The 14,675-nt window shown below is 34.5% G+C and overlaps 1 protein-coding gene across 2 annotated transcripts; it reads right to left on the reverse strand.

Annotated features, from left to right (window-relative positions):
• Positions 1–807: 807 nt before the first annotated feature.
• LOC107827179 (dolichyl-diphosphooligosaccharide--protein glycosyltransferase subunit 2-like) lies at positions 808–13,844 on the reverse strand. 2 transcript variants are annotated; one of them, XM_016654270.2, is made up of 20 exons: positions 13,710–13,844; positions 13,450–13,589; positions 11,971–12,163; positions 11,771–11,860; positions 11,466–11,528; positions 11,291–11,360; positions 11,068–11,132; positions 7,693–7,747; positions 6,020–6,147; positions 5,819–5,934; positions 5,593–5,662; positions 5,099–5,200; positions 4,886–4,975; positions 4,607–4,755; positions 2,789–2,900; positions 2,629–2,712; positions 2,226–2,306; positions 1,874–2,098; positions 1,558–1,680; positions 808–1,089 (listed from the first exon to the last, which is right to left on the reverse strand). In XM_016654270.2, the coding sequence occupies exons 2-20, from the start codon at positions 13,584–13,586 to the stop codon at positions 973–975; spliced, it is 2,070 nt and encodes a 689-aa protein (XP_016509756.2). In that variant the 5' UTR covers positions 13,587–13,589; positions 13,710–13,844; the 3' UTR covers positions 808–972. The 2 variants fall into 2 exon arrangements, with proteins under 2 accessions (XP_016509756.2, XP_075092890.1); XM_075236789.1 differs by having other exon boundaries at positions 6,020–6,192.
• Between the last annotated feature and the right edge of the window lie 831 nt (positions 13,845–14,675).

Raw genomic sequence — 14,675 nt, forward strand, 5'->3', positions numbered from 1 at the left:
TGGATGTCGTGAGTTCTAATCGTGGGACAATTTTAGGTTTTGTAGAGGAAATTTAGGGAAAGTGGTATCCAAATATGCAATTTATAAATAATAATCTAAAATCAATTTTCTTATTTAGAGAGGAAAAAACGTGTCCTTTAATTGTGCCTCTTCAAATCAGTTATTTTTTGAAAAATTTAAAAATTCTAAACTCCTAAAAAAATGTGCACTTTACATTTTTTAAAAATAAATATGGAACTCCAACAAAGTTGGAGAATTGTCCAAAAAATTTACATGTATCAATTTAATGTTATCCACTTTGTCATCATAATATTTATTTGCCTCTCCTATTATATATAAATAAATTTCCACTCATTTTAAGCATCTCAACTATCCCAACGAATATCTACTACTTCTCATCAGCACCTCAACTATCCCAACGACTATCTACTACTCACCAGCAGAGATATCAGGTTTTAAAAAAATCACTTAGTATTTGAAGGAAAGTACATGTATTATTAGTTACCAAAAATAGACAGTGCATTATTAATGATGTCAAGGGAGAAATGCCCCAAGGCAAACCACCGCAACTTCAACGCCAACAAACCAAGGTTGAAATTCTTATTACAACCGAGAAACCGTTGAAAGCAAACTGCACTCGTGAATAATGAATCCGCCTCTCTACCCTTCTCCACTTAAATACCCAAAAAAATTATTCAACAAGATTCAAACTCATGCCGTGCACTGAACCTACACCGTGCATTGTGCTCTTACCACCAGGCCAAAGCCCAGGGGCCTAACCAAGGTTGAAACTTGTGCAAGGTAAAGTAGCAAATTCCAATCTTTTACTATAATTTGAAGACAAAATCTGGTGCAATTACATACTGAACAGGTTTCCTTGTCCTACAACAAAATTGGATATATCCAACCCTCTTTTTTTCTCTATAATGTTTCCTCACCATCTATAAGTTATAAAAAAGAAATCTGTCTAAATTAGGCTGATTTCAACTTGGCAGATGATGATGCTAGATATGCAAGGGTTCTGTGCCCGACGAACATCAAGAAGATCCCTAAAAAGCCAAGTGCTTTAAGTGTTGTGAATAGATTCAGCTGCAGGCAAAGAAGCAAATAAGTATGTGTAGTTATTAGCAAGTAAAAACACATAAACATTCCGAACAAATATATCAGACAAGTTAATTTAGAAGGCTTTCTACAGATAATAGAGCATAGGTGAACACAGCACAGAGTAACTTTCAGTTAACAGATTCCAAAGTTTCAGTATTGTTAAATCAAACACAAGACATTCCAAAACCTTATTGATGTACTATAACTAGTCGTTAGGATTTGTGTACTTCCAACTTCCGAAAACTGAACCATCAGTGTTTTTTAATTAGACCAAAAATCAGTTTAGTTTAAGGAATAGACAGATAGAAGGATAGGGAAGTTGAACTAATTTCCTTCTCTATCTCCTCGTGTTGTTTCCAAAATAAAAAATGAAGTAATAGAAACGCTGCCAAACAGAAGTCGAAGAATTCTCATATAAAGGAGATCCAGAGACTGAAGAAAGTGTGCACAGACCTTCAACCAAAATAGAAGATAGAGCGATAAGACAGCTGCAATGCCAAAGTGGAAAAGAATGGCAAATGTAGCAGGTGCTGATGCTTTTGGGAAGTTCTTCAGATTGACTTGCAGCCTCAAAAGCTGAGGAAATATTACAGCAAAAAAAATTAACAACAAAAGTATTATAAGGAAGAGAGGAATATAAAGCTTCGGATCAAATCCAAGGCAAAACAAACAAATGGAGACGAAGCAATCATATAGCTCTTTTGAGAAAGGAGAACACACTACCGTTCATCACAATCAACTAACTAAGAAACGAATTCGAGAGAATTACCCCCACCAAAAATCCAACGAATGGCAAGAGAACAAGGGCCAAAAAGATGAGCGAAAGCTCCTTAGGAGGTCTTTTTTCCGGAGCTCTGAATATGTGTGATATTTCTGCCTTGGGCCCAAATTTTGAGGAAGCGTCAACAGCTTGTGGAGGAGGGCGAGCTGCCTTTTCTGGAGGCTCTGGTAGATCTAACTCAATTGAACCCAGATGTTGGAAGAACGAGTTCTCCTGGAGGAAAATTCAACGAAGCCCAGGTATCATTAGAAGAAATTTCTTTACTGCTGTTCGGCTTAAAAATCGACCAAAATGTGACACAATATGTAGAGCATTTATGGAGCTAAAAATCAATACTTACCATGACAGCATCCCCAACTGTAAGTTGAATGTCATATCTACCTGACAGATAGAAAAACTTCTCGACTAGCCCAAGAAAATCCTACAAAGCAGAAAGCGATTTAAAATACAGCGGTTAGCTCTTCCAGTCATTGTTGGTATTGGAGTTATAGCAATTTTAGTGATGCTTTTTATTGGGATTGGAACTTGAGGCTAGGAAACTATTAATGTTTAGCTAGACAAAAATCCAATAGCAAATCACCAACCACATCAACTGCGAGCATCAATATGGTAATAAATTGGAATAACTTCTAAGAAGCACAATCAAACAGGCTTGTGCTGAATTCAGAAATAAGTCATACTCCTCCCTATGTCAAAGTAAGTAGAGAGAGAGAGAGAGAGAGAAATGATTTAGAAAACTTAACTAGTATTATTTCAAAAAAATTTCCAGAATTTCCCACAACAAAGATGTGTTCCACTTTGCTCTCATGTCTCAACTTGAGGAAAGCCTGCAGAGGAAATCGGTAAGTCAACCAACTGGCTATGACAGAACCGTTCGCTAAAAGGATAAGGTGAGCTTCCAACCTGGTGCGGCTTAAAAGCATTCCCTAGAGGAGAAGTTAATTGGAATGACAACTGTAGCTTTTGAAGATGGTTTGCTGAGAGAGAGATACTGTTCTCCCCAGCCAAATCAAGCCTGTAAAAGAACACACATAGATAAAGATAAACTATCGATGTGGTGAAGGCACATATACGATGCTTGCACAATTTTCAATTAGTATCAGTTGGCATAGAATTGTACATATGACAGTATAAAAAAACAGCATGAAACAGTTAACAAGACAGTACTCAAATGATAATAATTAGAGGTGACAAAATTGCACCTTCCATTAAATCAAGGAAGTCATACGATGTGATGGAAGTTATGTAAAGTTAAATCCTATGAACTACTTGAAGGTTTGAATCACCCTTTAAGTTTCTTGATTGAAAGTTTTAGAAATCTAAATAGGGTAAATAGCGATGCAATGTAAATAGAATCAAAACTAACCGTCTAGATACAGAAAAGGAAAACTTTCAATAGGACATCTTTATCAAAAAAGAACTTCGACCAAGCTAATAAAACAGCACAGAATCATATTCCCAATGCATTCCTATCCACCACTAACATGGAAAAGACAGGTATTAAAGCATTAGAAACGTATTGAATAAAGTTTCCAGTGTATCATAATAGAAGGTGGTTCCTCTTGGCTCTTCAGGAAAGGTAAAAATGACAAGCTTGAGCCTAGTTCAGCAGTTCGCTTGTGCCCTGTTAAGCGTAAAGTGGGAAATGGAGATGCACTCTCCATGTTCACAAACTAAAACATTTAAGAAGGAAAAAGAAGATCAAAAAGGCGAAGGAAAAATGTATTTACTCAAAAAGAAATATGAAAAAGGGGAAAAAGAAGAGCAAACGTACAGTGAAGAATACTGTGAATTCTCTGAAAGTAAAGACCAAGCATTATTGGCATAGACCCAACTAAGCTGATTCTATGAATTCTATTATTAATCTAAAATTAGAGAATTGCATAGCTTCAATAAACACTTTGCAGATAATTTTCAATTTAATCAGTGATAACAAAACTTTGATTATTAACCCTCTAGAAAGACGCTTGAATAAGTGTGTAATGCAAGTTCCCAAAGGGATTACTAAGTTGTTGAGACAAGTAACTCGGAGGTCCCAGGTTCAATTCCAGCTACAACATTTGGTGTGAATTATAACTCTTATTGTGAGCCTAACTGCTCTACCCTTAACGGAGCAGGATTACCCAACACCTATGCTTGTAGGCTGTAGTGACTCGGTGGATTAGTCGAGATGTGTGCAATTTACTAGACTTAATATCACCATCATTAAGAGAAAAGAATAACATTATGTAAATTGATATTACAGTTCATGTAAGATCGCATTCAAAGATGGCCAGTTCTTCAAATTTTATTAATGAGAACGTGATACAGCACGTAGAAAAAAATCTTAGATCTACTTAATATTTTCCTTCTACAATGAATAGCTAAAAATGTCAAAACAGGAAAGGAACAAACTTTTCAGTGTTAAACATAGCTTTAGAGGCTCTTACTAGATAGGGCGGGCAGAATAGAAGTCTCACACTACTAGCTTTAGTTTTGAGCATGCAGCGGCAGTCAGGAATGAATGTTATACTAAACTATCCGCAAATATGTTTCATATTTTGAGGCATGATACTTGCATTTATCATATCAGAAACAAGTCAACGGCAATCAACAATACAAAGTATCAGTAAATGAAGACAATAGGCCAAAAAAATAGTCAATGATTACAACAGAAACGCACACTTTGAAGTATATATGTGTCATGGACATTGAGAAAAGAGACAGCAGAAAAGCAAATACCTCTTTTGAGTTTCCACATTACCAAGATCGCTGTCAAGAACAGCAACCTCTGCATGGTCAACTTTGACAAATCCTGTCACGTATATGGGTACTTTTGTTCGTCCTCCAGCGGCATAGATCTTTTTATCCTCAGGATTGTGAAGGACAATCTAGAAGATCATCCAGAAAAGAAAGGTAGGAGATAAAAAAAAAGATCAAGTTGAAGGCGTGAGAGATTCTGAGGGAGGGGGAATGAGAAGCTGAACATTTTAACAAGGGAAAGAGAATGAGAGGCCATACCTCAAAAGTAAAAATGTAACTACCAGCGTCAATGTTCTCTGGCAATACATCTAAGAAATGCACAGCATTTTCTGGGTCAAATTTGAGATCCTGCAGAGCACAAATTTCAAACGAATTAAAGTTAAGGAAAAGAAAAGATATCTATACTATTTTAATCAAAATATACTAGATCTCCATCAGCTGCATTCGATCACAAACAAAAACCCTATGCACCTGATCAATGATAGAAGCATCTTTGGAACCGGAGGTGAAGATCTGCTTGAGTTTGACTGACAGAGAAGGTGCAGCAGAGCCCAAAACAGTGTTTACGTTCACCTAATTTAAGAAAAACAAATGTCAACAATTGCGATCCATTGATGAGCACTTAAAACAACCAAGACAACCAAATACTCTGTATAAGCAAAAGGGGATTTTTTTTTTTTTTTTGTACAAGCAATAATGCTGACTTGCACTTGTAAAATAAGGCCCACTTAACCTTATTGTGAGAAAACTTTCAAGCCATCATTTTTTTAAATCTAAACCAGTCTTTCAAGCCAATATCCTTGTTAGTATACAATAGTTATCGCTAAAGAAACAAAAAAAATAAGAAAAAGGCGTCAGTGTGACTTAAATCCAAAATGAGAGGTAAGAATAAACAAGTGCTGAGGAAAACTAAAGAGAATACTATGTAATCAAAACTTGAGGAAAAAGAGATCAATGTGCCGCACCTTAAGCTGGTCTTTCCTAGTCAATGAAAGCACAGCAGTCGGGGGCGACAAAATCAAAGGAATGGAGACCCTGTATATAGAAAATAAATTTGTGACATATATAAGTAAAGAATGCTGCTAGCTGCTAAGGTGCTTCATCTGAAACTGAAATTTACTAGACATAAACAAATTCCCTGAAATACTGGATTTGGGAAAAGGGAAAATGGAGCAAATCGTAGTCACCCACCTATTGTTTTCTAAGGAAGCCAATGCATCAAGTTGATAAAACAAGTCTTCTGCTTTTCCAGGAATTCCGACACCGAGGAAAAACCTTGCTAAACCTAAGATTTTGTCACCTGGAAGCTGCTTACAATAGAGGAAATTATTATCAAGCTTTCATATGATAGTTGAAAAAAATACGAAAACATCAAGTATTAGACTACCGTACGTTTAAATCTTCATCAGATGCTATGGCAAATGCTGTGATACCACGCACCACAGCTGATGAAGCTGATAGGGGACTCTGATATCCATGAGCATCAACAAGCTTTTCATCAAAGTAATAAGCCCCATCATCTGTAACATGACAATCGTTCTTAGAATGACACTGAGTTTGCGAGCCTGATTCGACAAACTGCAGCGTCGGCTCTAAATAGGGTAGAACTGTATTGAATTCTTTTTTATTTTAATAACGTAGAACAAATCTAATTAGTTCCTTCTTGGGAAAACTACAAAACGCATGAGTAGCATCTAGCGATGTGTCAAAGACTAAGCGCATCGAACTTCTCAATCAAATAGCACCAGATAAAGTTAACAACAGTAATTATTTTCACTTTTCCATCAGACCATTCCAATAAAACATACTTGACTTCTGGCTCCCTTTCCTTACCTCTTTCTCAACCAACTCATCAAACACAAACATTTTCGAGTCAAATATATGAAAACAAATTTACATGTTATGTATTTCTCCAGAGTAAGAAGGTACAACCAGGTTTCAGCCTTCTTACATCAATTGGAGTGAAATATAGATTCAACCTTTCATTATGGGATGGTACACAAGTTTTCCACCCAAAAGAAAAACAGGGAACATTCACCACAAGAAAAGGTGAGGTACCTCAAAATCAAAGTCATTTTCTAAGCGTATAATCGTTTTCCATAAATGGAAAGGACTAAAGAAATTGCTCGGTTATCAAATGAGGAAACACAAGGAGGCACCCGACATGTTTCACTTTGTTTTAACGTGCAGCATCCACTAATAAACACTTTCACTTGAACTTTCAATATCAAGAATACAGCAAGAAAATCATACTCAATCCTTTGTTTCTCTGACTAAATAATACTAATATATAAAAGGAAGAGCACTAAGTTTCTTTCTTGGGTAATTGTATGGAACAGAGAAATAACACCTGTTTAACATATAACAGTATCACCTACTCTGACAAAAAATGACAAAATTCACAATATTTTTATGAACTATAAGTTTTATTTATTTTTTTGGCCAGCACCTGACATAAGGGACCTAATGTATGTTACCAAACAAGGAACATAAGGAGGGCACCTAACATGTTTCACTTTGTTTTAACTTGCTGCATACACTAATAAATACTTTCACTTGAACTTCCAATATAAAGAAAAACAGCTAACATACTAAATCACAAAAGCAAGAGCTCTAAATTTCTTTCTTAATGAATGATATGGAAAAGAGATATGACACCTTTTTAACACACAACAATATCACCTGCTATGACAAAAAATCACAAAAATTCATATAATTTATATAGGCTATATGTTTTTCTTTCTTTCTTGGCTAGCAAGGAATACAAGATAAATTAGAATACCATGTCTTTTGCAGTATCTAAAAGTAAAGCTTTGACGAGTAAGGAGATTTTATCTGGTGCATCCAAATGAATACGCGGACCTAAAACATTTAAAAACATCTAATATCATTTATTCTATTTAGCATAGGCACATCCGTGTACACCGATGTAAGTTCAGATCTTAGAACAGGGAAATCTCAAGCAAAATTTTCTATCAGCTACTGACAACCTAGAAAAACAAAGAAGAATTAAGAGTGAACATGAGAGAAAGGAGAACATAGGAAAGAACAAAAGAGGTGGATACCATATTTCTCAACACCGTCCAGAAGCTTCAATATGTCATTTTTCACCAGGCTAATCTGCCGACAGAAAAAAATAGCAGTAGAAAACTAGTAATCTCACAAAAGAATGAAGCATCCACATGAATAAAGACTAAACAAAAATCAGAAAGCTGAAAATTATAATGTACTTCCAAGTGGAGCATAAGACAACTTCAGTATATAAGCTGACATATTGGTCCCACAAAACTCAATGCTGCCTAGACATATTTACAGACACATGCAATATGGCATCAAGTAACTGGCAATCTTTTGTCTCTGCTTTATCTCCTGTAAGTGCACCCCCTCAAACATGTAAGGGGTCATTTGGTCGGATGTATTAGGAAAAATAATACATGTATTAGCTTTGGTACTATTAATATTTGGTAGTGTTTTTAAACCTATGTATAACTAATACACTCTATTTAGTATTATTCTTATACATAGCAAACCATGGCATTAGCAATACCATGGTTTTTAATACATGAATAAGCATGTATAAAGACAGAATTGCCTTTTCAAACCTTTCAAATGTTTTCAAAGAGCACTTTTGTAAACAAACATTTTTAAAAAAAAATTATGCAATGTATGTTATTTTTAATACACCAAACCATACCGTCGATAAGAAATAATCCCAGCATAACTAACCCAATTATTACTAATCCTAGCATTACTAATACACCCTATACAGTACTATTCTTGTACACCCTACCAAACGACCCCTAAGAGTATATAAACTTTTTTCATTCTTTTTGCAACATTCAGATATTAGTATCACATGAGAGGTATAGTATGATTTTCTTGACCGCTTTAGAAATTACTCAGTAAATCTGCCATCACTGCCTATTCCCAAATCGTGACATCTTGTAATACGTAAAAGCTTGAATCCACACTAAAAATGCACATTGAGTGGCAAAATAATGGAGGCAAATGAAACATATGCAAATACCATATTCAGTAACCTCTCCAGTGATAGCAGTCAGAAACTCACATTCAATACCATCAAATTGAACTGAAAAAACAATGACCAGTGACTAGTGTACTGAAAAAACACTGACCAGTGTATTAAACTGCTAATCAGGTTCAAAAACTAGTAAAATTTTAATTCAAATTTATTAGTTCTTATACTACGTTTCTAATGTCATATTCATAAACCCTGATGTATCCATCCAATTGATTTCTTCTCCATCATTCGCTTATCAGTACTGTGATTTACGAAATTTTGAGTTATGTACTTAAAGAATTATGTGACTCTCTATAATGATGATATGCACATAACTTATAGACGAGTCTTTATATTGCTAGAAGAAATTGGGTTACAAAAATACATGGGCATTTTCTTCTCTTATTTTGCATGCATACTTTTGGTGATGAATGCATATTGATATTTGATCCTTTTTTTGTTTTTCAGGGTTTGAATTTGAGGATGAATTCTCTTTTTCTTTAAAAGGGAAGAGCTATCATGCAGTTGGGACCCGGGAGGAAAGGTTGGTACATGAAGAGGTCCTCACTTCGAAAGGGCAAGCCAGACTATTGAAGTATGGAAACTATTTAGGTCCTTTTATGTTTCAATTGAGTTATCCTGCAGGATTTAGGCCAAACATGAACTACCTTGAGTACAGAAGTTGTAGAAGATGAATTCCCTTCTCCATATTTTAATACTACAAGGTTGAGTGGTCACACTGCTTCAGGAGCTCCTCAGTTTGACTATGGGAAAGAGCATGAAATCTTACCGGCTAGATTCTTGCTTTGCTTAATAAAACATCACAGTATTTATATCACTAATAAAGGTGTCAGGAGCAATGTCATACTTAAAGAAGCTTGTGATGGCTCTAATGTAATTAGTGAATGCCCACATTTACTGTTTAGGGGGTAACTTTATAGCTCTCACAGGCAAAAGAGGTATTGATCCATGTACAAGGGTTTCTTCATAGTAGATTTAATGGAAAAGGGTTCAAAATGCCCCTAAACTATTGGAAAAGGTTTAAAACTACCCTTTCATCCACCTATTGGGCTAGAAATACTCCTTCATCCACCTTTTTGGTTCACTTATGCCCTTTGACCGTTAGGTCAATGCTGAATTAAAAATAATTACTTAAAAAAAATATTTTGCAAAATATTTTTGTTTTTTTTAAACTAATGCACCAGTAGTCCACTAATTTAGTAAAGTCTTCTTCTTCTTTTTCAGTTTTTACAAAAAATATTTTTCCCAGTTTTTTTAAAGCATTTTTTTCGTAAAAACAGAAAAAAATTGTTTTTAACAAAAATATTTTCTTTTTTAAAAACTGAAAAAAATATTTTGTTAAAAAACGAAAATATTTTTTCAGTTTTTTCAAATTTATTTTTCCAGTTTTTACAAAAAAAATGCTTTAAAAAAACTGTAAAAATTCAAAAAAAATTCAAAAACGAAAATATTTTGTTGAAAATATTTTTTCAGTTTTAAAAAACGAAAATATTTTATTAAAAATAATTTTTTTCTGTTTTTACAATTTTTTTCAGTTTTTACAAAAAAAATGCTTTAAAAAAACTGAATAAAATGAAAAAAAAATTGTAAAAACTGAATTATTTTTTGTAAAAACTGAAGAAAAAAAAAACACTTTACAAAATTAGTGGACTGCTGGTGCATTAGTTTTAAAAAATGAAAATATTTTTTAAGTAATTATTTTTAATTCAGCATTGACCTAACGGTCAAAGGGCATAAGTAAACCAAAAAGGTGGATGGAGGGGTATTTTTAGCCCAATAGGTGGATGAAGGATATTTTAAACCTTTTTCAATAGTTTAGGGGCATTTTGAACCATTTTCTGTAGATTTAATGAGAATATTTGTTGATAACATGGTTTTCTTGCAATTCGAAAGGATTATTACAATGGCCCTGAGCCTTATCAATAGAGGAGAAAAGGTTGGTCAAAGTGTATTACTTCCGGCATCATTCATTACAGGTCCTAGGAATATGTGATGAATTGATCATTTACAAAGACTTGTAATTTATTCTTTTGTATATTATTATTTACTCAAATATTCCTTCTAATAATATTGATATTCTTTTATACAGTATATACTTCATGATTTAGTATACACGTAGTGAGAAACTAGTTATAAAAATAAAGGGGGGGGGGAGGGGGGTATCGCAGGTATATTTATTGTTCATACGGCCCTCATTAAGAGTGAGCCTATAGGTACTGAAATGCACCTCTTAGCAGTTAGCATGTTGATGCCTACACATAAGTGCCCTTAAGCAAAGCGAAGCACCTAGCCTATGCTACATCTAGCTTCAGGCTTATGCAACCCTTTAATAGCACCGACCAGGAGGATTACGAGCGGTAACTGAATGCTTGCCATAGAAAGGAGAAGTATGACTCACCAGAGAACGATCAATCTCAGAAGATGCTAATGAAATGACACCAGCCAGGCTCTCAAGTGCAATTCCTGTAGGAGAATATTTTAACCATGAAAAAATAGCAACAAAAGAAATAGCGATAAAGCATTCAAGCAAGAAGAGGGAGGACCTTAGGGAGCCATATTTACAGATAGACAACTTTTTCCAGTATAATGCTAGACTATTGTCTTCTATAGAAAATAATCACCTGCAGCAAATGTACTAGACTCGGGATTGTTGGAGCTATAGCGCCATCTTCCATCACTTTGGCTAAGAGCCTGCCAAGAGCTCTCAAGTGTCAATATGCATTCTTACACCCAATATTACAGCAACAAATATTGAAGAATGATATGTAAATTATAACAGCAAGTGCACTTTGAAACCTTTATGGCACGGAAAACTGAATCAGCACCTCCAAGGTGTACATCAACTTCAGAAGCTTGACCCTAGAGAAAAGACAGTCACAAGTAAAAAACAGAGAAAATCATATCTTGACGATATCCAATTCCCTTATGAAGCACACAAGCAACTCCATACAGAATATATACTGAGAAGCTTCAGCTTTTCTTTTCATCTGCTTTTGTTATCATTCTTTAGAGGGGTTCAAGAGGGGAAAGGAGTATCAGTATCAGTTACTGTCAGGTATAATATAAAAGAAACTATGAGACATTTCTCCATGTTGCATTACCTCGATAAGGACTAAACTTCCAACTGAATAGTAGTAGTCGAGAAGTGAACCAGCACTGTTCACGTTATCCTTAAGTCTAGAGGCTATGCCCTTCACAAAAACCCAGCGGTAGAGCACAATGATGAAGGAAGAGATATAAGTGAATATAATGCACCAAAAGTCAATATCAAAAATCAAATCAGCAGTAAGCTTAAACATACAGCAAAAGCCTCATTGTTAAGCTCGCACTTCAATATCCTATTGACTCTCAATGCTTGAAACAAATCCTTCGATGCTGAAGATGGAGACCTAACAGTATCCACCACTGATTTACATGTAACCGCCTTGATGTCAGGCTGTTTTCCAGTTCCAAGAACCTCAAATGACCTTAAGGCCTTGTATGTCACTTCAAGACTGGAAAGAGGTAAAATAATCAACAGCTAGACACATACAATTGACTTTGCAAGATACAAAAAAATATCAGCTATAAGTTAGTAAAAAAGCAAAGAAAAAAGGGACTTTTTCCTGACTGTCGCACAAAGAGTGCCAACTTAACATTTTTGTGATAGGAGACTATCAACAATTTTTAAACACAGAGAGCACAATGCGCATCAACTGTGTTAATCCCCAGCTCCATCAGATTCTGATAACAATCGGCTAATAAGGTAGCCAAACATTTCTTTTATGAAGTAAGTAGATAGGTAGGCAAACATTGTTTTTCCTTTCGCCCCTATATTTCTTGCTGGGGAGCTGCAGGAAGAGTTTCAAAAAATACATCTAGCAAAATTTCTAGATTGCCAATAACCAAACTATTCCTCAGTTAAGAAATATTATAACCAAGAAATCCACTATTAGCAGCATCGAAACCAGATAAATAATGGACCCACCCCTTTACCATTCTCCGCTCAAATACTAGACTTGGTTCACCAAGATTCGAACTTGTGAAGTTATTCAGGTAATTAATACTCACTCAAAATTTTTGTTTTAGGTAGCCAAAGCATTGTATTATTAATTCTGGACCCTCAAATGATATCAAACATAAGCACTTCAAATACGTAGACGACATAGTTTAGAGCTCATCAACAGATACGACTATTCATAATAAAACACCCAGGTTGGGTGTAACCTGTATAACACTGTATACTTAACCCCAAATTTGACCAAACTGCTATTAACTCCTATCTACAATTCCTTTCCCCATCATCAGTGGTACTCAAAATGGTATAGTGAATACAACTCTCTCCGTCCCATTTTATGTGGCACACTTTCCTTTTTCATTTATCCCAAAATAATAGCACCTCCTCATATTTAAAAACAATTCAACTTTAAACTACTCATTTTACACTTATGAGATGATTTATAGTCACACAAATATCTATGGCTTGTTTAATCACAAGTTTCAAAAGTCTGTCTTTCTTTCTAAACTTTGTGCCTAGTCAAACGGTGTGACATAATGGGATGAAGGGAGTAAAAGGTCAATACGGGAATGAGATCCGGCTCAAAAATCTTAGCTTTATAATCATCATCAATGTAAAATTTGTACAATTAACAAGCCAAAGTTCAAAATTCTGCTAAGCCATCAAAAGGATCAACCACAAACACCTGCTACAGAACCCTTTTAACCATATTACTCTTTCTCAAACACTACACACTCAACAAATCCAAGAACACAAATGGGTTTATTGAGGGTTTAATTAAACCTTTCAAAAGATCCATCTTTGGGTGTAAGCAAATCTAAAGCTGCAGATCGGTGAGAATCTGAAATGGGTTTGAAGATAGCAGCTTCACAGATCAATGTACACACCGCTAGAATCAAAAATCCTAAAACTTTCCCCATTTTCTGCACACAAAAAAAATCAAGAAAAATGCAGTTTAAACTTTTGAGCATAAATTCGAAGAAAATAATTTGAATCAAAGTGCAAATGAGAACTTGGGTGAGAAATTGGGGAAGAAGACTTACGAGTCTGCGCCAGAGTGATGAGAGGGAGGCTCGATGGTTTTTGGAAGACTATGAACGTCTAAATCTAGTATAGAATTATGGTAAAATGACAAAAGTATCCCTTCTGTTTGGTGTAGGTTTAAAATAGTTCTTTAAATATACCCCTGAACGGTATTTGGTCCTTGAAGTTTGTTAAAAGTGATACTTTTGGCCTTTGTCAAATTACTCAAATATTTAATAAATTTTGGTTGTTAATAAAAATTTATAAAAGAAAAAAAAAAGATGTAACCGGGAACTCATATCTGAAGGTGAGGTTTTTGAAATTCTACTATTTTAATTTATTTATGGTGTCTGGATCAGTCTATTGACGTGTAATTTTTGCTACTATTTGTTTATTTTTTGTGCTTGCTAGTTTTTTGTATTGCAAAATTTGGAATTTGATTGAACTTTTCTATTGTATCTGGTTATATTTTTTTCATAATTCATATTAAATTTAACATGGAGAGTCTGTTAAGTATTTAAATGGAGAAAAAAAGTACTCACTTTTGATAAAATTAAAAGATAAAACCTACTCACAAGTATATTTAAGGGTTTTAAACCTCCTCATTCTTTTATTCATCAAAGCGTATCCAAAATCTCTGAAGATTACCACCTTAGCCCTATCCTACCATTTGTATAATATAGTTCAACATTTATTAACATATTCTTCTAATTTTTTCTTTCTTAAAATTAAAAAAAAAAAAGGATTGGCTCAAAGGATTGGCTCTTCCATTAAGAAGTCTTTGTGTAACAAGCGCATAGTATCCATTAGAAAGCTCGTGAATTTTATTATTAACTTAGATGAATTAATTTCAAGATATAATGATTTTCTATTATAATAGGACGTCCTTCCATCAAATATTCTATTTTTTCTTAGATGTTCGGGTTTAATTCCATACATATGGATTCACTGTTGTCATTTAGTCATATAAAATAAATATTATTTTA

This window comes from Nicotiana tabacum, chromosome 18 (assembly GCF_000715075.1).
Source record: "Nicotiana tabacum cultivar K326 chromosome 18, ASM71507v2, whole genome shotgun sequence".
In the NCBI taxonomy this organism is placed as follows: Eukaryota; Viridiplantae; Streptophyta; class Magnoliopsida; order Solanales; family Solanaceae; genus Nicotiana; species Nicotiana tabacum.

Coding starts and splice junctions, on each gene's coding strand:
- LOC107827179 (XM_075236789.1), bottom strand. CDS start 13,586: ATGGGGAAAGTTTTAGGATTTTTGATTCTAGCGGTGTGTACATTGATC. Junction 7,748..11,067: donor CTGAGATTGATCGTTCTCTG/GTGAGTCATACT, acceptor TTCTGTCGGCAG/ATTAGCCTGGTGAAAAATGA. Junction 1,681..1,873: donor TCGTTGGATTTTTGGTGGGG/GTAATTCTCTCG, acceptor ATATTTCCTCAG/CTTTTGAGGCTGCAAGTCAA.